Source organism: Cyprinus carpio, chromosome B20, assembly GCF_018340385.1.
Source record: "Cyprinus carpio isolate SPL01 chromosome B20, ASM1834038v1, whole genome shotgun sequence".
In the NCBI taxonomy this organism is placed as follows: domain Eukaryota; kingdom Metazoa; phylum Chordata; class Actinopteri; order Cypriniformes; family Cyprinidae; genus Cyprinus; species Cyprinus carpio.
In genome coordinates this window covers 26,628,277-26,652,200 of record NC_056616.1, presented here as the reverse complement: position 1 = coordinate 26,652,200, position 23,924 = coordinate 26,628,277, and the positions used below count along the sequence as shown (strand labels likewise).

General features: G+C 35.4%; 1 protein-coding gene across 2 annotated transcripts in view; it reads left to right on the top strand.

Annotated features, from left to right (window-relative positions):
• Nucleotides 1–23,924, top strand: part of atad2b (ATPase family AAA domain containing 2B) — a 91,585-nt gene that overhangs the window by 21,595 nt on the left and 46,066 nt on the right. For both annotated transcript variants that reach the window (XM_042747374.1, XM_042747375.1), the window contains exons 20-24: nucleotides 9,560–9,695; nucleotides 13,078–13,271; nucleotides 16,166–16,325; nucleotides 19,797–19,919; nucleotides 22,136–22,255. In XM_042747374.1, the coding sequence (XP_042603308.1) occupies nucleotides 9,560–9,695; nucleotides 13,078–13,271; nucleotides 16,166–16,325; nucleotides 19,797–19,919; nucleotides 22,136–22,255 (733 nt within the window). The remainder of the gene's footprint in view (nucleotides 1–9,559; nucleotides 9,696–13,077; nucleotides 13,272–16,165; nucleotides 16,326–19,796; nucleotides 19,920–22,135; nucleotides 22,256–23,924) is intronic.

Genomic DNA, 23,924 nt, shown 5'->3' with positions numbered 1-23,924 from the left:
TCAGTGGAATCATACCATCCTCGCTCTGAATCGTACCACCCTTACCTTGGTGTGAGAGTCGTTTCTTCATCCGGGCAGGGGGTCCTGTGTTAAAGCTGCGATCAATACTGGAGCTTCACAGTAACACCACAAGAGCTTCTACGGTCAGATTCTCCCTTAGAATAAACCATCCCGGCCTCTCCCACTCATGAACACTTGAATCCAGGGCCTCTGAGATTTGGAGATGTAGAGTTTGTGTGGGGAATTCAGAAAGGAGTGCTGTGAAGGATCAGGAGGTGTTCGGCCTTCACTGATGTCAGCAGGAAGTTACATGAAACACCTGGTAGTCATGCTTTAGAAGGAGTTGGAAATGCACTTTCCTGAACTGATAAATAAACTTTTAAAGTAACCCTTGGGAAGAAGTACATAAGTGAATTATATTGCATGGATGAATATGCTGGTTTCTGGAATCTGTTGGTTTTATCTGTGGTTATCTGTGATCATATCATAGCTAGTATCCCGCCAAATTGAGTCGACAGCACTAAATCTAAATTTTTTTGCAGGTTTCTTGTAGCCATATTAACTCTGGGTTAGATGAGTAATGCTATTTTGTTCATTTCTGCAAAATATGACCATGATTTTTGAGTTTTCTGGTGAAAATTATGTAATCTGTTAATTATTATTACTAAATAAATGTAGATATAAAAAAAAAAATGAATATTGAAATTAGAGCCCGACCGATATGGATTTTGGGGGCCGATGCCGATGCCGATATTAACTCGAAAAGAGCCGATTTATAAGCCGATATTTTTGATTTTGAAAATAAACTGGATATTAGACCCATTTCCTATAAACTACACTTACACAACATTCAATAGTAAAATATCTGCCTGTTCTATGTATGTGGGCTGTATAAAACCATTTTCCAGAAGGGATTATGTTAAAAAAGCCTTAGATTACAGTCTCAATGACTAAACAATTGCACATCAAAGTATATATTTTTTTAATGATCAAAAGAACACTGCATTAGAGGAATCTTTGCAGAAGTAGTCCCACACTTTGCTGCTACAGCGTTCACCTTTTTCAGCCATCTGTAGGGCAGAAAGAGAGACAGAGAAAGAATAAGCATGTGTATTAATAATATCACCATGTATCATTACTCATGTCATCATTAGAATTATAATAATAATAAACAGGGATCTCCTACATAGGCAAAAATGAGAAATATAGAGAAATATATATATATATATATATATATATTTTTTTTTTGTCAAGCAATAGGTATTACCTATTACCTACTTATATTTAACTATATTATTACAACATTTTCCTGTTATGTCTGTAAAGCTGATTTGAAACAATCTGTAAAAAAAGAAGAAAAAAAGCGCTTGTTCAGCTCACATTTATTTACATGTCCCCTCTGGTTTAATCATTTCTGACGCACCTACTGTAGTTACTGTAACTACACTATATTTGCTCTCACAGACACATTCACAACGGACCCGTATATCTTCTCCTCTTCTCTTTGTGCAGTCTGAATCAAAACATCGTCATGCGCTGGCGAACGTAAAGTTAGCCTACTGTTACTCGGAAGATTACGGAATCAATTCGAAGTTGAATGGTTAACGTTAGTGTCATGAACACACCGCTGTCAATTTTGAGAAGAACCACCTTCAAACAAGTTAATAGCAAGCATTTAAGGGGCCTGCTAAAAAGGAAGCTATGTTTGCGTTAGAATAACGTAACTGTTTTTTTTTTTTTTGAGGCACGCTGTACATAACTTCTAGTCATTGACTACATGCGCCCCCCTGCCACAGTTACGCGGTCATTATGTGGGAAACACTGCAGATATATTTAGAATAAGTTAAACGCTAACGTTATAGTTTGACCTCTTATTGACGTTCGCGCTCTTCCACTGATAAACATGGTATTAGCTTTGTGGCTAATCTAATATAGCAATGCATTAGCGGCTGTAAGTGATGTTACAGAATATTTAGAAGTGATAATGATAGGACCGTTAGCTAGAACTACCACACTGTTTTTATATACAGTGTATGAACTAAATCTACAATCATTTCACATGACGAACAACAGACTCACCGTCAAAAGAGTACATCTCAGTGGCTCGGCTGATAGCTTTCTTCTGTAGTGGATTTTTCTGGCGCTGTTGTCAACTGGGGAGCTGCAGAGCTCCCTCTGCTGGGCAAACTATGCAACACTCATAACATGAGTGAAGCATGAGACTCTGTTTTTTATTTATGTTTCATCGGCCGTTATAAACGCCGATGCCGATGTAAATGCAATTAGCTCATATCGGCCGATAATATCGGCCGGCTGATATATCGGTCGGACTCTAATTGAAATTGTAATATTTCACTGTAAACTTAAAAATCAAGTATTTAATCATTTTAATGTACATTATACAGTAAAACTTCAATAATAAATATATATATATATATATATATATATATATATATATATATATATATATATATATATATATATATATATTACAGTAAAACTTCAATAATAAAATTTATGACTGTCTTTAATTTCTTTTTTTTTCAAATGTTAAACCATCTTTTTTTTTGGCAGAAAGCCATTAAAGCTTCTTTTTTTGTTGACAACATCTGGTTTACAAGTGCTTCTTCTTGTTGACTCGTGTTGGGTTTCCAAATGTGATTTGACAAAAAAATCACAATATGGCTTAGTGTAATTATTTCCATTAATCGTGCAGCCCTTTTTTTTTGAGGAAAAAAATGAAGCATCAAAATGATGTGAATGGCATGAGCTGATCATAACTCTGCAGTTGATTCAGTGACTATTTTCATACAGACCAGGTTGTTTTGGCGAAATCTTTGAAACAAACCAGAGATTTCTCTGTGATTTGGCTTGCTTGCCATTTTGGCATGCTTTTTGGAAAACAAGAAAGTGCCTCACTCATTCTCTCCTTGCTTTTCTCATATTAATTATACTTATATTAATTGTATGAAATCAAGATGCTGACAGATTGGTTCTTATTTTTTAAAAAACGGCATACCTTAGAAACAATTTCCCATTCCATTCACCTCAAGTAGGCCGTAAGTGAGAAGATATTGAACCTACTTTGGTTCAAGATTTAAAAAAGTCCATTAGCCCAGAGCTTATCCGCATTAAGTGCAACCCAAATTTGCAAAGTAGAAGCTCGAGAACAGTTTGCACTGGCCTTCGGCTTCTGGCACGTTCAGTGAGACAGCTGTCCTCTCTGTGGCGCTGCACGTCAGGGGTGAGGCCTCTGATAAATTAAAAGAAACGGGAACAAAATAACCACTAAAAATCTCTCAACTCATCCGTTCCCTCACATTTCTTAAAGAGAAAGATGTAGAGCCAGATGCCAGTTCCGTCTGTAAACAGCATCTGCAGTGGGGGTAGGTGGTATAGATCACAGGGAGGAGGTACGTGGCCCTGTGCTCGGGTGCGGAAAGAGTTTTGGCTCATGCCAGCGCATGTAGGAGGGATGCTAGCAGTCAGCTCCAGCAGTGTAAGGTTACACCTCAGTGTGCACTTGTTAGTTCACTATAACACCTTCAGGGTCTGCATTGAGCAGCCTGATGTCTTTTTATCTGTCTGTGTAATTTTGTCTTTCAGTGTTTTAATCTTAGTCAATATGGAAACAATATGGAAAAAAAAACAATCAGTAACTTTACTAAATCTGTCAATACAATTGGCTTTAAAAGTTATTTTTTTTTTTTTACTTTCTAATATTTCAGCTTAACTTGCATAAGTTTAACTAGTCTTTTTTAACATGTTTTTCAATACAACATAATAAAAAAAAATACAAAAATGCTAATATTTCTGTCATATTTTCAAGTTAAAATAGATAAATGTACTTGACATGCAATACTGAAAGATGCTAAGATTCAGTGTTGGAGATTATATCATCAGTATAATTATATTTGATCTTATTGCTCCAGCACAGTTTTTTCCTCACTTTTTTCAAAACATACATTTTTCTTGTTTCAAGCTTTTCTTTTTAGTATTTTAACTGGAAAATTAGACTAAAATATTAATTAAAAATAGGATTTTTGCAGTGTTTATATGACCAGTTTGTATGCTGATTTCCCCAAAGTGTGAATACTATGATGTTAAAAGTTTAATTTTTTCAGCTATTTTCATTTTAGTCTTAGTCCCGGGCTAAAATGTCCCTGTTAGTTTTTATCATATTTAGTCAACCTTATCCTATTTCGTTTTATTCAAGTTTTAGTCGACTAAAAGTCTCAACAATTTAGTCTAGTTTTAGTCAATGAAAATTTGACATTTTAGCAACAAGATTATTATTAATTAACCGTACAGCAGTATTAATTTTGCTAGCCATTTTTAATTTAGTCTTAGCCCTACTCAAATGTACATTTTAGTTATCATATTTAAACAAACTTGTCCTGTTTTTGTATATTCAATTAAATGTATGAGTATTTTAGTTAGGTTTTTTAGTCAATGAAATATTAGTTACATTTTCGTCATTCTGTGTAATGGTTAAACTTCAAAAAAAAAAAAAAAAAAAGTTTTTCTCAAAATTATAATCGTAAAGATTGTTGTCATTTGAGAAATTTACTTTTGCATTTCAGGTATTGCAGGTATTCTCGAGTAAGCACAAAACAATAGAATGTGGACACAAACATACATGGTGTATTTTACCTCATCTAGTATACTGATTTATTTTAGGCTTTTTATTATATAAATCAACACCAAAGACTTATGCAGTCTATCTTTCTACATTATGAAAACAGCTAAAACAAAGGAAAAATATTATAACATTGAAATTCCTAGTAATTCCACTAATTCCTTAATTGCAATAGTCTATTTCTCTATTAAAACAACAGTGATTAAGTGTATTTATTTAGCGATCACAATCGCAAACGATATAGTGAGATCTCATGAACACTGAATGGCTGAATGAGGCTTTCATTTAAATGCTAAGCTCCAGCTTGTTTGTTTTTCAGATCATCTGCGACAGTGCTTCTGCATTGAGGAGCTAGCGCGTTCGCTTGGTTGCCAGATTGCTTAAAATAATCAAAAGACTAAGCAGAAAATGTATGCTTGTAACAGCGATGCTCTGATTTGGGGATTAGAACTCTTGATATCTGGCAACCGCACTCATGAAAGCTCGCATAGTAGAGTCGTGTACATCAGTCTGCAATAACATTTTGTCTCCTTTTCTTTGACGAAAATAAAAAGAGGTTTTTATCTTTTTGAATAAATTTTAGTCTCGTCTTTTTTCGTCAACGAAATTGCATGTTGATTTAGTCTTAGTTATCATTTATTGACCTTATTGTCGTCTCGTCTTAGTCTCATCTTAGTCATGGGAAAAAAGCTTGTCAACGAACATTTTTCATCATAGTCTTCATTAACGAAATTAACACTGTTCTGCCGAAAAATGTTGTTTCAAACTTTTTAATTCGCATCACAAAAGAAGATATCTTGGAGAACATTGGCGTCCAAATTACATTGCATCTCATTGACTATTATTGTATGGACAAAAAAAAAGACATTTTTCAAAATCTCTTCCATAGAAGAAAGTTAGTCTCACAGCATTTTGTATGACATGAGGGTAAATAAATAATGACAGCATTTTCCTTTTTTTATTAAATATCCCTTTAAGCTTCAATCAGTGGGCATTTTTTTTTTCCCGGGGATCGTCCAAAGTTGACACCATGGTTTGAAATAACTTTTTTTTTTAAATGTATTTATATGGCACAACTTCATTTCACCTCTAAATTGTTTATTCACATTTAACATCCTGAAAAAAGTTGCATTATGAAAGTAAATTTCATTGCACATGTCCTTTGATATTGACTTTAAATTCAGATATCACACTGGTTTGCAAATCCCAACTGTATTATTTATTTGCTTGTTGTTCATTTGAAGTGAAGATGAAACATGCGTCAATAAGAGAATGACAGGAAGAGACTAGAAATGTGTTTTTGATTTCCACATTTCCTCAGGATGCCTTGTTCTCTGGCGAGTTGAAAGGCCTATTTAGTCTCTCAGCTCTCTTCCTCTCAGAATCTGCATTAGTCTCCAAAGCTTCCATCAGCACTGAGACAAATCATAAAATCACTACCTGGCTCTTTTGTGGGCTACTTGCTTTGCTTCCCTTCATCTCGCCTCAAGAGTTTGGACCAAAGAAGCCTGAAAGCAACCTGAGTGGACACAAATCTGCCAGGAGGGGACAAAGACATAAAATAATGCAGAAGATGAGGGATTGTTTGGATCTTCAATACGCGCTCATGATTGGAAATTGAACTTAAAGTACTCTGCGGGTCCTCATTATGTAGAAGTTCTCTAAATCTGTCGCTGCCTTGTAATATTTGGGGAGCCCTGGAGACTTTTTAAAGTGGCTCAGTTTGCGCTTAGATATGAGAGATTTCCGATATTTAGGAGTCTTTAGCCTTTACCTGAATTCATTTGTCCTGATTGCTGCAGCCTTGAAGAAACTTGCATGAACTAACAGTGAAGTTTTAACTGCTGATTCAGTAAGAAAAACTCCCAGACTTCAGTAATTGGACTGGCACAGCACACTTTACCCTGTGAAATTAGAGTTGAATGTAGCAATATGAAATGGCTCATTAAAACACTCTCTTCAATGACACCTGTGACCATGTGCACCAGACACTGGTCATTATTTTCAGGTTTTCTCTTCATGCACGAGTCTTTGGCTGTCAGGAAGGATGCGTGCATCATCACATTTCTTCTCCATCCTTTCATTATGTTCCGTCAAATCACTCTTCGTTAAAGCCTTTTGTTATCCTGCTCTTCTAATTGGCTGACTGACGGCGGCCATGATTTTGTCAAGTAGGACGTATTGCTGAAACACCATGTTTTGTTGGTCCTAGAGCTGAAATTTAACAACTACCCCTAAAATTAGAGTAAATCACTGGCTGATTTAAAACGAAGTTGTAACCCTATTCTGATCGTTAAATAGTGATAGAATCAGAGGGAAATTATGCATAAAACATGTTATATATATATATATATGAATCAGAGGGAAAGTATATATATATGTATATATGTATGTATGTATATATATATATATGTATATATATATATATTATATATATATATATATATATATATATATATATATGTATATATGTATATTATATATATATATATATATATATATGTATGTATATGTGTGTATATGTGTGTGTGTGTGTGTGTAATATGATTATAGTGTGTATGTATGTATGTATGCAGGGCTCCAAACTGCGACTAAAACAGTCGCATTTGCGACCATAAATATTAATTTGCGAGTGATGAGTGATTTTGCTGAGGTCGCCACTGGCGACTACCCGCCGAAAGCTCCTCAGGATTTAACTGCTAAAAAAGTTTTCTCAGGCGGATGATTTGCTTCATTCTAGCAGCGCCTCGTCTGTGATAAAATGAACTCGGGCCGAAGGTTAATACACACAACTACACCGAGTGTGGACCTGCCGCGTGTACCACAGCTTTCAGCCGAGATCGGCCCATAGGGGAAAAGCCGTCTGTCAGCCAGAAGTGTTTTGTAGAGTCGGCGCGGCTCTGGCCCATTATCTTCTCACCGATGCCGAGACTGAACCGACAGAGACGCATTTCAGCCAGAATCAGCCCGAGTTGCTATCTGGGTATATATTTACATGTTATAGCTTAAAAATTTGAATGTAATGCCTTTTTTCCTAATTGTTTTGCGATCAAATCTTTGTTATGTTCACGTATTAAACTGAGACGATGCGCATCAAAGTTTTAGTGGAAAAAGAGAGTTTCTGACAGTCCTCATCTCTGCCGCACATCAGTGCTGACGCACACAGTCTGATAAACGCAGCGAGAGAGAAATGACGGAGACGTAAGAAGGGAAAGTGCAGAAAATACAGCGTCTATTTCGTGCACAACTTGAACAAACTAGAACAGGTAAAGCTGTCAGCTGTGTGGATATTGGCAATATCGTTAACAATTCTCGTTTATAATAATTACTAATATGGCTTCTTCTAAACAAGATCTTGGTCTGTGTTCTTTTAATGCATGAACTTCATTATTTGAAGTGCAACTGACGTCCAGTAATCGCAAAAAGCTCTGTGCTTTGTAACTTTTTAATAAAAAGTACCAGCTTTAAAATTATTCTGAATTCATAACGAAATTCAAACAATACAGTTTTGGCGCTCCTAATGGGACAGGCGCGGTCGCTTTAGCGCCTCAGTTCAAGGGCAAGTGAACCCATTTAATCTTTCTCTTTACTAATATAGTACATAGTGAACATGAATTAACATCAAAAGGTAGGCTATTTTATAAGAGATCCTACAGTACAACTTACTGAAACGTCTCATGTAGGAGGAGTGTAGCTTATGCTCCATGATACTGGTACAGATTCTGTGTAATGAACAATTCTTTGTGACTGTAGATTTCAAGCTGGAAAAGACATTTAGTTGCCACTTTAAGTGAGACCTTAGTTCCCAGGTCATCTACAAGATGGATTAAAATGCTGATAAAGTCAAGAAAAGATGAGACAAACACATGACAGTATGATTGAAATGTTAAAAATGTAAATAAATAAATAATAATAATCGTAAAATAAATAAAACGCGTTTATTCTTTGGCACCTAAAAAAATTATTTGGCTCCCAAGTTTTTTTCTTATAGGAGCCAATGGCTCCTTACTCGATTTTTTTGTTTGGAGCCCTGGAATGTATGTGTGTGTGTGTGTGTGTGTGTGTGTGTGTGTATGTATGTATGTATGTATGTATGTATAATATGACATAATAATATGATTATGCCAATTTATTTATGGTAAAATTTAAAAAAATATTTCTGACATGTTCACACATCACATTGGTTTGATTTCCTCCCTGATTTAGGTTTTACACTATAAATACTGTATGTTTACCAGCAAACTTTCTTTTTGTAGTTCAAGCTGAGCAGAACAATGCTTCATGCCGGGAGAATATTTTCGAGAGTCAAAGCCTGTCATGCACTGTGCTTTCGGGGTAGAAACCAGCAAAAAAAGTGTTACGCAAAAGAACAAAGAATGCTGTGGGAAAACCAAATCGACAGGGTTCAACCCAAGTTTAAATGAGTTTGTATGTTGGCTGGTTCACTTTTTGGCGAGATGTGTGATGCTTTTTAGTGGAGTCCCAGGGATTTGATCCCTGCTGCTTGGCAGCATTTGAAGAGCAGTATGGGTGATTCTGAGTGTGATTTTCATGGCAGATGTTCTCACAGTTTGTATATGTTAAATTCATGAGTTACTGTTTTTGACGCTTAACTTAAAGCATATATATATGTATATATGTGTGTGTGTGTGTATGTATATATATATGTGTGTGTCTATATATATATATTGTGTGTGTGTATATATATATGTTTTATATATATATATATATATATATATATATGTATATGTATATGTATATGTATATATGTGTGTGTGTGTGTATGTATATATATATGTGTGTATGTCTAATTTGTTTTGTTGTTGAAAAGTGTTTTTCTTCTTCTTTTTTTCAGTTTGCTGGCTAAATTGCAAAATGCCATTTTTTGTGTCTAAATGTTTTTTTTTTTTTTTTTTACAGCTAACATGCATCTTCAGCCATTCATATGGGGAGGTGGTTTGTTTAAGCATGCCGGAAGAAGAAGAACGCAGGAAGTTTTTTTCAGACCTCATTCTGGTGCAGGCAGCCAAGGCACCACCCCGCAGGAGGAAAGCCGGTAAGTGTTTACCGTGGTTAATGCAGAAGTATAGATTTATCTGTTCTTGACTGGAGGGAGAACACTGTTTTATAAGTGTTAAATCCTCCTTTTTTGTTATTTAAACTTTTTTACCTTTGTAAGACTTTACCAACTTTCTTAATCTGTACTAGAGTAAATGCAGCTGCAGGCAGCAATTATCTAGGCCAAGCACCATGAACAATGTTTGTTACATTGTGTTTAAATCTAAGCTACACAGTAAATATGGTCAGATACCCTCATTGCATGGTGATATTTTATTTTTGTTTCAGAAATTTTCAAAATACCTTGTATTTTATATGACTCAGTATATAATAGGAATTCATAGAGACCAGACCAGAGATTTGCAACCAAGTTATGGAAAAGTTACAAAAAAAAACAGGATGATTCCAGTGACTGCCATAGACTCTCAGGAAAAAAAAAGAAGAATGATCGAGGCTACACACACTTTGTGCTTGGGCACTAATGAGGCCATTAGCATGTGAAAGGCGTATGTTAAAGTGCCTTATGTCTCTACCTTCGTTCTGTCTAGGGTGTCAGATGTAATGGTCTTACTGGATGCTGATGTCATTTATTACCATTGTGACTTTAATATTCCCCACACTGTCCCTCACTTCTGGTTTGGTTCAGATTCTTAAAGGGATAGTTCACCCCAAAATTTTTTTTTACTTATTGACTTAATGTTGTTCCAAACATGTTGACTTGCTTAGTTCTGTGCAACACAGAAGAAACTATTTTGAAGAATGAAAGTCAATGGGGTCCAAAACAACATTATATTTACACGTTTATTAGCTAAGTTTACATGCACCCAAATAATTAGTTATAGATGGCTCAATTTGCATGAAAACCTTTTTGTAAACAACTCAATTTGATTCAGCTCAGTACAAATAAAATTTTGATTGGACTGAAAGGGATGTAGACCTGAAATAATCCTAAAAACTAAAACTATAAAAAAATTAATTAAAATCAAGATGCATTAAATATATTCATATTAGATGAAAAATGTGAAAAAAATTATGCTTCAACTTCAAATAAGTTCAAGTTGAAGTACTAAATTTACTATATACACTGTGTATGTCTATCTATTCATCTATCCATCTGATAATGACAAAATCACTTAAACCTAAACCTCAACTAAAGTGAACGCTGAAAATATACAGTTAAAAGCTCATTCAAAGTGTTAGTATTATAATAAACATAAATGATGCTAAAATAACACTACACTGTAAGGAAAGAAATGCAGTTTTCAAAATATCATCATTAATGCTCCACAAAAGAAAGTCATACAATTTTGGAATGACATGACTGTGAGTAAATTCATTTTTTGCTGTTGATAACTACTTTTACTGTCATTGAATTAACTTCTCTCAATTGCAATTATTTCCACCTCCGCTGCTGCTCTTCCAGAATTGCTACTTCTGCTTATGCATAAATTGGGCATCCTGGGTGTTCCTGATGTTCTCTTCTGGATATCTTCTCCTTGTGGTCGATTGCCATGCTCATCGGCTCCCTCACAGCTGGAGCCATTATAGCAGAGAATGGCTTTCAAGTGGAAATGCGAGCATCATGACCCATTGATGCAGAGCAGGGGTCCTCCCGTGGGCCGAACACGGGCGGCTCTGAATAAAACACAAACCCTACTTCCTTTGGCAGCATAGCATCTGTGGTGGGAGAAAGGGGCTCTATTAAACACCGGGCCTCAACCATTAGCTATAATTACGCTCACAGTTAGCATGACTGCTTGCTAGCTGCTGCCACAAAGCAAATTGCTGAGGCTGGTAGCTCAACGACTGCTAGGCATTCTGCCCAGATTTTTGGATTAGCACAAGGTTCTCGGCCTGTTTACCGAGAAGATTTTTCTTTTGTCGGCGATATTTTCTTACAAGGCAGTGCTACATTAGTGCTCGATGTGTTTGGTCATTTCTGGAAGTGTGTTTTTGGTTCATTGTCTAGATGCAGCCCTGAATTACTGCAGCTGTCAAGTTTGTTTGTTGGAGCTCTTCAGAAATCAATAATACTCTGCGGCCCACGCTGTGGTGGGAAGCGTTTCTCGACTTCTTCCACATAACGCAGGGTGTTTGTAATTCCTCTAGCTGCTCTGGCACAGTTTCAGTGTCATCTGACTCTTCCAGTTGTTTTGGACCATTTGCTCAGCGTTTCATCTGGTATTGCATTTAGGTTTGGAGATCAAAACCGGTTGAGTTTCTAGACAAAATACTGGAATACCATGATTTTCTGTTAACGATTCTTAAACATCTGAATTCTTTTACGATTGCAGAAAACACATTCTGATGTTTCTTACATAATAAATAATATATAATACACTACTGTTCGAAAGTTTAGGGTCAGTAAGAGTTTTATTTTTGAAAGAAATACTATAGAAACTTTTTTTCAGCATGGATGCCTTAAATTGGTCAAAAGTGACAGTAAAGATATTTAATGTTAACAAAAGATTTGTATTCCAAATAAATGCTGGTCTTTTGAACTTTCTATTCATCAAAGAATCCTGAAAAAAATGTATTACAGTTTCCACACAAAATATATGTCAATATAAGATAGTAAATGAATATACATAAATAAATAAGAAATGACTATTGAGTGGCATTAAAATTATTTCAAAAGGATTATGTGACACTGATGACTGGAGTATTGACGCAAATGAATAATTTGCATTTAAAAAAAAAATTCAAATAGAAAACAGATATTTAAATTTATTTTACTGTATTTTTGATAAAATAAATGCAACCTTGGTGAGCATAAGAGACTCATAATAAGAGATTTTTTTTTTTTTTTTTTTGTATGTCTTGATTTTGTTTCTTGTGATGTAATTCATGAAAATTGCAATAGTTTGAGTAGTTGTTGTTTTTTTTATTTGTCCCTTACATTCCTAAAGATCATGTCATTAGACTAATTGTGTGATCTTGGAGATCATTAAGACACAAACGTTTTAATAGTGTTTTTGATTTTTTTTACATCAAATTAATTTTAAACTCTTTAATTTGATTTGTTCCATTTAAAGAAGTTTTTAGAAGTCTGTGATTTGTATTTATGAATTTAAATAATATTAAATTAAATTTTATTATTGTGCATCTTGCAAAAAAATCATGACTTTTTTTAACTGCAGATGCAATATATTCTACCTTGTGTCTATTTAGTATAGAAGACATGTATTGATTTAATTTTAATTAGACTTTTACTAATTTTTGTTGACTTGTTCCTCTCATTGGGGAAAAAAATCCCTCTTTCCAGAGGAAATGCATGAATATGGAAAAATATTCAAAAGGCAATACAAAGATCTTTTTGGTTATAAGTGATTGTAGTTAAGTGCTGTACTTAGGGTTTGTGACTGTTTTTGTGTTTTCAGTGAGCGCTCTGGAGGTGCTGACCCTTGCTGAAGACCCTGGCCCTCGGCAGCTCTCGCCAGAGGAGCAGCGGCGACTGGAGGAGCAGGAGGAGAACACCTTGCGCGAGCTCCGCCTCTTTCTCAGGGACGTCACAAAGCGGCTCGCCACCGACAAGCGCTTCCAGATCTTCAGCAAACCTGTGGACATTGAGGAGGTGGGCTGTTACTGTTACTGCAAGTCAGCAGCTGTATGATTAATGTCTTTAGGGTCTGTACTCCATTCAATATTACCATCTAATTAGAGGCACCTATGGTTTGTTAGCAACCCCCAGACCAAACAAATCAAATGATTGACATTATATGACAGCTTGCGGGCAGGATCGTTACCTGAATCAGTAAATTTGAGAAGGCAATTAAAAAATTCATTAATATAAGAAGCAAACAAGGAGGACCGTGTGTCTGTGAATACAGAGTACGACACATTTTCGGCCTGATCTCTTGAAGATTTTTGAGTTTGTTGTATGGTGACGCTCACAAAGCCTTCATATTAAGAATCGAGAGCATGTCCTATGGATCCCGATTCATACTGTACCCTGAGTCTGTGACCCATAGACATCATCAGACTCCTGGTATCATCCTTTGAAATGCTTTTCCCAGCCTTTAATGCAGCCAATACCAACTGTTGCTTGTTTTGGGGGGTTTCTGCATTTACTCTCCTCTTTAGCAGGTGAAATTAATGTTCAATCAGATTTACACTACCGTTCGAAAATGTTTTTTACAGGAGTTTCTTATGCTCATCAAGGCTGCATTTATTTGATCAAAAATACAGGAAAAAATGTAATGTAGTGAAATATTATTACGATGTTCAATACAATTTTTCTATTTTAACATACATTAAATGAATTTTCAGCATCATTACTCCAGTCTTCAGTGTCACATGATCCTTCAGAAATCATTCTAATATGCTGATTTATTATCAGTGATGGAAACTGTTGTGCTGCTTAATTTTCTTTTGGAACTTGTGATGTTTTTTTTCAGAGGATAGTTTTGTTGATGAATAAAAAGTTAAAAAGAAGAGCATTTATTTAAAATAGAAATCTTTTCTAACTATATATTCTACCGTTCAAAAGTTTGGGGTCAGTAAAATTTTATTCTCTCTTTTTTTTGAAAGAAATTAAAACTTTTATTCAGCAAGGATGTGTTAAATTTAAGAAACGATAGCAAAGATTTATATTGTTAGAAAAGATTTATATTTTGAATAAGTGCTGTTCATCAAAGAATCCTGAAAAAAGTATTGCAGTTTCCAAATAAATATTTGGCAGCACAACTGTTGCCAACATTGATAATTCTAATAATAAATCAGCATATTACAATGATTTCTGAAGGATCATGTGATACTTTATACTGGAGTAATGGCTGATGGAAATTCAGCTTTGAATCACAGAAATAAATTATATTTTAAAGTATATTAAATAGAAACAATTATTTGATATTGTAATAATATTTTGCAAGATTTCTTTTTTTTTCTGTATTTTTGATCAAATAAATGCAGCCTTGATGAGCATAAGATACTTCTTTAAAAAAAACATCCCAAGTCTTACTGATTCCAAATATTTGACCAGTAGTGTATATATGTATATATATGTATATATGTATATATATGTGTGTGTATATACACTGCCCGTCCAAAAAAAAGTCACACACACTAATATTTCGTTGGACCGCCTATAGCTTTGTTTACGGCACACATTCGCTGTAGCATCGTTTTGATAAGCTTCTGCAATGTCACAACATTTATTCCCATCCAGAGTTGCATTATTTTTTCGCCAAGATCTTGTATTGATGATAGGAGAGTCAGACCGCTGCGCAAAGTCTTCTCCAGCAAAGCAAGATTCTCAATGGGGTTAAGGTCTGGACTCTGTGGTGGCCAATCCATGTGTGAAAATGATGTCTCATGCTCCCTGAACCACTTGTTCACAATTTGAGCCCGATGAATCCTGGCATTGTCATCTTGGAATATGCCCGTGCCATCAGGGAAGAAAAAAATCCATTAATGGAATAAACTGTTCATTCAGATAGTCAGCTGACCTCATTCTTTGGGCACATAACGTTGCTGAACCTAGACCATAGCACTACCCCCACAGGCTTGTACGTCAGGCACTAGACATGATGGGTACATCACTTCATCCACCTCTCTTCTTCCCTGATGCACCCATCACTCTGGAACAGAGTAAATCTGGACTCATTAGACCACATGACCTTCTTCCATTGCTCCAGATTCCAATATTTATGCTCCCTAGCAAATTGAAGCCTTTTTTTCCCCGATTAGCCTCACTGATAAGTGGTTTTCTTAAGGCTACATGGCTGTTTAGTCCCAATCTCTTCACTTTGTGCGTGTGAAAATGCTCTTACTCTCACTATTAAGCACAGCTGTGAGTTCTACTGTTGTTTTTTACGATTTGATTTCACCAAATGTTTAAGTGATTGCGATCACGATCATTCAAGATTTTTTTCCGACCACATTCTTCCTCGAAGATGATGGTTCCCCACTAACCTTCCAGTTTTTATGATGCATTAGACAGTTCTTAACCCAATTTTAGTAGTTTCAGCAATCTCCTTAGATGTTTTCTTTGCTTGATGCATGCCAATAATTTGACCCTTCTGAAACTGATTAAAACATTTTCCATGGCCACAAGATGAGTCTTCCGACATGGTTGTTTAAGAAATGAGAAGCTACTCACTGCATCAGTTAGGGTTAAATAAGTAATTAAACATGCAGTAATTATCCAATGGGAGGCTCTTACCTATTTGCTTAGTTAAATCCAGGTGGTGACTTTTTTTTGGACAGGCAATATATAGTTTTTTTTTTTTTTTTACCAAGAAAAAATTTTTACAATTTAAAAATGTAGTGAAATAAAAAATGATATATATATATATATATATATATATATATATATATATATATATATATATATATATATATATATATATATATATATATATATATATATATATATATATATATATATATATATATATATATAAAAATATATATATATATTTTTTTAATTTAATAATAATTTATTTTTTATGTATTTTTCTGATTTAGGTTTCAGACTACCTCGAGGTTATCAAACAGCCTATGGACCTGTCCACCATCATGATGAAGATCGACACTCACAAATACATGGTCGCCAAGGATTTTCTAGTGGACATTGACCTCATTTGCAGCAATGCGTTAGAGTACAATCCAGACAAGGACCCGGGAGGTAAATACACAATATGGAGCAGCTGGATAAATAACAATACATCACTTGTTATGGGATATTCACATAGACAGTAAAAATGCAGCAATAAGAAGTCACACTTCAATGAACGTTGGTGAAGAGTCGAGCAGAATATTTAGGTCATGTGATGTTTGTTTATCTTATGTTGACCTTGTATTAAAAAAAAATGGTTGGTTTAGTAGAGACAGACACAGTTTAAAAAAATGATGTATAGATAAAATTAAATAGGCATACAAGAAAAATCCATTTCAGACATTCAAATAGTGTTTTTACTAGTTGACCAGTTGGTGCAGAACTAGTCAATTAGTTGTGCAGATCTCTAGTACTTAGTGCAGAGTTTCAGAAACCGTGATCCCAACCTAAAACAGCAGCAGCGACCGCGGTACTTGAAGCGTGGAGGACACTAAATCAATGATTAATCTGACAGACTTGTCAGTCCTTCACTGAGAGATATGAGAATTTGAGGACAATAAATGCAGCTGGATATTAACCCATTGACCTTTCCTTATTCAAAAGGCACAGGAAATCATTGTCGCTGATCTCTCCACAGAGGAAAAATGGCACTATAATGAGCAGTCTCCATAAAACCCATTCATCGCTTTAATGGACTTTCTTGCTATTCTCTGGCCATACGGTCAGTCAGTTGGGACACTTTGCAGTGTAGAAAATTGTCAGATTTATTGGTGCTTATGGATGTGCCATATATGCACATAGTACACTGAATATAAACTAAACCAGAATTAAACGAGCCATGGAAATAGTGTCTTAAATGCTAAGGTGAATTTATGTAAGTTGACGCTGGGTTTTCCACCAAAAGCTTAAATGTGCGGTATTTATTTGCCCCCTTAATTTTGCCCCTTTACAGACCTTAGTAGTATGAGAAACACCATCAAATGAGGCAAAGAGCTTTTCAGATGTAAAATGCGTACCTGTATAACTTGTGCATAAAGCATGCATTATTTAAAACAAGAGGAACGTGTTCATAATAAAAACCTGTGCAAACAGTCATGTGATTTACCACATAATTGTTTGTGGTCGAAGTGAGATAAGACAACTTTATATTATATAATTGAAGTCTGCTAGCTGGCTACTTCTGAACAACACTTTTGTCAGGACTTAACTCCCAGTCGTCTGGATTAATTGGTCAGCCAGTGAAGGTTGTTGGCTAAATGCAGCCGGTGCCTATGAATAAATCATAGTAGCCCATTTGCTGGGAGAACGTGGGTCATTTGTTTAAATGCAGCGTCCATGGAGCAGCCACCGAAGGAATGAGACAAAACGCAATTAGCTACTTTAATAAGGAAACAGAAAGAGGCTTCTGGTCCAGTTAGAGCAGGGGAATATGGGATTTAGGAGCTGTCAAAATTCCATTTGTTAAGCATTACTCTCACAAGTGAAGCATGAACGTTGCTCTTAAAATCTAAGGTGTCCTTTCCCTCGTTATATAGGTAATAATTAAGTTTGTTCATTGTTGTTGTGTTTCACTTCTGTCCTTGGAGTGCAGTGCGGATCCAAATAGAGTTTGGAAACCTCCCTTCATTCAAGAGAGAGTCTCGCAGTGGTCGTTTGAAAGTCAGATTCCTAGAAAATGTGTGCTTTGAAATCATACCCCAGCTGAAGTTTCAAAATCACATCTTAGCATGCAAGTTTTAAGGTTCTTCTAATTCAAATGATTAAATTCAGAGCTGCCAAATCCTGCCCCTGGACATCAGCCTCCCTGCTGAGTTTACTTCCAGCCCTGTTCTAAACCAACTGCTTCAACTTTCAAGTCTGCATCCCAATTCACATCCTTCAAACTAAAACTATGGGGATGGGGAAGTACTGTATATATATTTAAGTATGTTAAAAAAATTTTATATGTATATGTCTATATATATGTCAAAAAACTCATCCCATTTACAGAACTGCCACTACAATTGTCACTTTGTTGTTACATACATTTAATTTTTTTTTTTTGTCAAGTTAAAAATAGCATTTATCATTAACCAGTTTTACATGTAAGATTTCTTGGTGCCACTCACAGAATTAAACATGCAATGCGACGAGGTCATGTGACAGTAGTGTAACCTGCTACAGTTTAAAGTGCTAATCATTAATCTGTTGTATTTAATATTTTCTTTTTTAAATAGTTCATGATAATGTATCATAAACTGTGTCATATATACTGTGCAGGACACAATAAGGAGTAAATTGGTATTCTATTGCAAACAGTGTGCACATTCAATGTGAAGGTGGATCTCAAAGATCTGGACTGAGCACCACTGATTGATTTCTCCTGGGTCCTTTTGTTCAGTTGTCAATTTTGGCACCAGCAGCCTTAGATCTTTGTGCAGGGCTTTGAAAGTCAAAACAAGTGTATTTACACTCTCTTCCTTTCAGCCTGCCATTATATCCTTGACTGTAGTAAAGAGTGTCCTCTCGCTTGCTCTAGATGGCTTAATTAGGCCCATCTTCCAATTAAGAGGCAAACTTTGCCAGATCCTGACCTCCAGCCTGTCCTGGAGTAATGAGGACTACCCAGTAACGTGCTTTCTTTTCTCACTCACACATTTTCCTCCCTACATGTTTGAAAGCAGCTTGATTAATGATAGAGAGAGAAAAAATAAGGATAGAATACAAATGGTAGCTCTGAGAACTTTGGGAAAACGCAGTAATCCCTGTTCTCACACCAGTGTGTTTTTGTAAACAGAGATGCTTTGATTGACTTCCTGTGGAGCACTTCAGAAGTGTGTTCAGATACTCACATAAAAAAGCCGATGCTTAAGTTTCCTCAGTGAATCTTTAATCGATTACAGTGAGCCGTTGCTTGATTTACAGCACCAAATTTGATTTTGATTTGTTGGGCATCTTTTCTTGTTCATTCCATAATCTTTATTTATTGCTTATTTTTTTTATTCAATTATTTATTTATTTATTTATTTATTTTTTAATTGTTCTCTGTAACATTGCCATTTGGGTTCATTATGTACATTAACTTCTTTGCTTCTATTGGTCGCTGCCAGTGTTGGGGTAATGCATTACACGTAATGCCAGTTATGTAATCAGATTACTTTTATCAAGTAACTAGTGAAATAATGCATTACTAGTAACGTATAAAAAAAATATCTAATATCATTTTCCATTGATAATGCAATAACAGTTATTCCATAAATAGAATATACTTTAAAACAATTTCTATTCAAATTTGGAATAATTAATAAAAACTTGTTTACGCAGTGTCTACACCTTGTTGATTATAATGGGTGTGTTCGAGTTTGGTTGTGTTGTAATTGTCATTTTTTTCATGATTAGCTAGTTGTGGCAGCTGTAAATGTGACCTTCATTATTTTTTCTGATTAATTGCAGCCCTAATACCCAGAAACCATACTGTCAGTCTTCAAGAACATGGCTCCTTCTTCATCTTCCCAAATGAATTTTTCATTGACTGTGGCCTTCCGTTGTGCTTCCTCACAGATAAAATCATCCGCCACAGGGCCTGCAGTATGAAGGATACTGCACACGCCATGATCGCCTCTGAACTGGACCCCGAGTTTGACCGCATGTGCGAGGAGATCAAGGAGTCCTGCAGGAAGAGAGGTGACACAGCACTTCAGGCTGTCCTTAGCCCAGTGTTTCTTTGAGCTAGACTGACGTTGTGTACCACATCAGAAAACTGCCACAAACCAATCCTACTGCTCAAAACACATGAACACGTGAATACTTGCAGTTGCTTAGTGTTTTTAATGCTCCTGTTTTAGACCACTTATGGTTGATTTATTTAGTTTGTTCTGAAATCTCTCCTTATTCCCTATCTAGTGCTCTGTGGCATTCACTTTATAGGAAACAAGTCATTTAAAAAAACACAGAAACAGTATGAGTATCGTATTGTTTCTGTGTTTCAAATGACTCGTTCCCTATAAAGTGAATGCCACAGAGCACTAGATAGGGAATCAACCCATCAAAATAAAAGTTTGGTTTAACTTGAAGAAACTGTGACAGAAATATATTGCTTAATGTAATGATATTACTACTACTATTACAATCAATTAGTTAGAGATGCTTTTGATTATTCAAATTTAATTAATCCATTTAAAATGGAATCCAGAAAATGAATGGAGAAAAGATCATTAAAATAAAACCGTAACAAACATATTCACAGGGCCTTAAATGCAATTTTTGTTAAAATTTTTATACATTGCTGTTAAATTGTGAAAGTTTCATGATTTCAATTAATTAGACTTGCTTTTTGATAAATATTTTATATATATATATATATATATATATATAAATAAATAAATAAAACTGTTGTGGTATAAAATAAAACATTTACTGTATGTTTAGAAGTATTTATGTGCATTATTATTATTTTGAATATTATTTATTATATTTATTCAAATAAGGAAATGCATGCATATAAATAGTTACTTTAGAAATCCTTTAGAGACCTATGGGTATCGTTTAGAATAGTATACAAATAGGGATTCAGCCCTAGATTTTAACATGCATGCCAGCACCTTGTTTTACACCCATAAGCACTAACATTAGTATTAGGTGTTTAATCCTTAAAGGCACCTAATGTTTCTCTGTTCACTTTTAAATGAAAAAAAAAAAAAAAAAAAGAGGCTGTTGCGAGATTCTTGGTGACCAGTTCCTCCACCACCCTTTAATCACCAGGGGGCTTTTCTCTAAGAATGATTTACCTCCGATTCCTGTAATTCGTTCATTTTGCGTCTGCTGTAACGAAAATCTCGCACGGCCCCCTTCTGGGCCACCCCTCGGTTCCTTTTCATTTTGCGCTGGTTCAGTTGAACGAATACGGTGGGGTAAAAAATGACCTGCTCTAGAGAAGTGCTGCTGAATATTTTATATGGTGCAGTGGAGAAGTTATGGCTATCGATATTGTGGTGTGTAAGTTTGAAGCAGGGCTGCATCTGAATTAAAGACCACCATGAAAAGGCTTGATGAGGACATTTTTCTTTCTTCTTTTGTTGCTTTATTTTCTGTTAAAACAGAGAATGAGAATTAGGCTTGTCCCTTATTTCCTTTCTTTCTTTTTTTTCTCAGCATGATTTACTATTTAGCGTTGCTAGTTAGACCTAGGTGGTATCAAGGGTGGGAAAATTATTAATCTAGAGTGCATTTGATTGGACAAAATGAGTGAGTGCAGGATGAGTCATCAATATTTTCGTTCTGTTTTCCCAGAGGCCATAACATTATTGGCTGAAGTGAATTTAGTCTTGCTTTACGAGACCTAGCATAACAACAGACATGCTCGAACAGCCACAAAACCTGATTTAATGGGATCTTTAAGAAGTTCTCAACTGTGTGATAAAGTCTTTATGGTTTTCTAGTCCTGGCTTGAATCCCTCCTTCAATATAAGCCTCTGGGATTTTTTCATTTTAGCATTTGGCAGGCAAGAAGATGATTTTGTAGAATATGATGATGATGATGATTATCCCCTTGCGAGCGACCATCTTTCTGAAATCTCCTCTGAAGAGGCCATATATTTGGAGTCATTTACACTATCTGAGAAAAAAAGTAGTCTGATACTATAAAGACAAATTTTGCAAAATATAAAATGCAATAATTTAATTAATAAAAATAATTATATTTAATTTAAAATTAAATAATTTAATTAAAATTATAAAAAAAAAAATAAACACTATTCTTGAAAGGAAGAACATTTCAAGGAAGAAAAAAAGCTGCAGATTTGTTTTCTATCCTTCTTAGCAAGCATACTGTCAGATGTGTCAGATATTTGCTCAGTTCAGTGCTTGTCTCTGCAATAACTTATGTTTTCTTATTCTCCCAGGCTCTCAGACCACACCGCAGCCGCCCGTCACTCCGAGCGCTGTGGCGACCAGGAAACCTGTGGGAGAGGAGGCGGGATTAAGCAGTTCTCAGGGTGATGGAGTGGACAAGCACTGCAGCAGTGAGTACATGCAAGACACAACAGAAATTGTTAGGATGTTATGCTAGACTATTTGCAGGTGATTAAACAAACTGTACTTTGACTCGGTGTGCTTTGGCTTGCCCTGTGTGGTCCGACACTTCTGCTAACAGCTCTGCCTGTGAAAGGAGTTTTCACGAGGGTCTGTGTGATTGTGCCACAGGTTCATGGCCGCTCAGCGAATAAGGGGTCACTGTGCCCCGATAGACGTCTGTAGCCTCTATGCCACTTAAAACATTGGCTATAAGAGATCGGTGAGAGTAGAATCGTGTGGTATGACATAACTGAGCGACGAAGACATGTCAGCTGATTGATGCTTATTTCATCTGAATAGGTTTATTTGTTTACTTTTGGAACTTAATGAATGCAATGTGGTTTCGGTTCATTATGTACATTAACTTCTTTGCTTCTATTGGTCGCTGCCAGTGTTGGGGTAATGTATTACACGTAATGCCAGTTATGTAATCAGATTACTTTTATCAAGTAACTAGTGAAATAATGCATTACTAGTAACGTATAAAAAAAATATCTAATATCATTTTCCATTGATAATGCAATAACAGTTAAGGAAATAATTGGAATATTTAATAAAAACTTGCAAATTTGGAATAATTAATAAAAACTTGTTTACGCAGTGTCTACACCTTGTTGATTATAATGGGTGTGTTCGAGTTTGGTTGTGTTGTAATTGTCATTTTTTTCATGATTAGCTAGTTGTGGCAGCTGTAAATGTGACCTTCATTATTTTTCTGATTAATTGCAGCCCTAATACCCAGAAATCATACTGTCAGTCTTCAAGAACATGGCTCCTTCTTCATCTTCCCAAATGAATTTTTCATTGACTGTGGCCTTCCGTTGTGCTTCCTCACAGATAAAATCATCCGCCACAGGGCCTGCAGTATGAAGGATACTGCACACGCCATGATCGCCTCTGAACTGGACCCCGAGTTTGACCGCATGTGCGAGGAGATCAAGGAGTCCTGCAGGAAGAGAGGTGACACAGCACTTCAGGCTGTCCTTAGCCCAGTGTTTCTTTGAGCTAGACTGACGTTGTGTACCACATCAGAAAACTGCCACAAACCAATCCTACTGCTCAAAACACATGAACACGTGAATACTTGCAGTTGCTTAGTGTTTTAGACCACTTATGGTTGATTTATTTAGTTTGTTCTGAAATCTCTCCTTATTCCCTATCTAGTGCTCTGTGGCATTCACTTTATAGGAAACGAGTCATTTAAAAAAACACAGAAACAGTATGAGTATCGTATTGTTTCTGTGTTTCAAATGACTCGTTCCCTATAAAGTGAATGCCACAGAGCACTAGATAGGGAATCAACCCATCAAAATAAAAGTTTGGTTTAACTTGAAGAAACTGTGACAGAAATATATTGCTTAATGTAATGATATTACTACTACTATTACAATCAATTAGTTAGAGATGCTTTTGATTATTCAAATTTAATTAATCAATTAAAATGGAATCCAGAAAATGAATGGAGAAAAGATCATTAAAATAAAACCGTAACAAACATATTTCACAGGGCCTTAAATGCAATTTTTGTTAAAATTTTTATACATTGCTGTTAAATTGTGTAAGTTTCATGATTTCAATTAATTAGACTTGCTTTTTGATAAATATTATATATATATA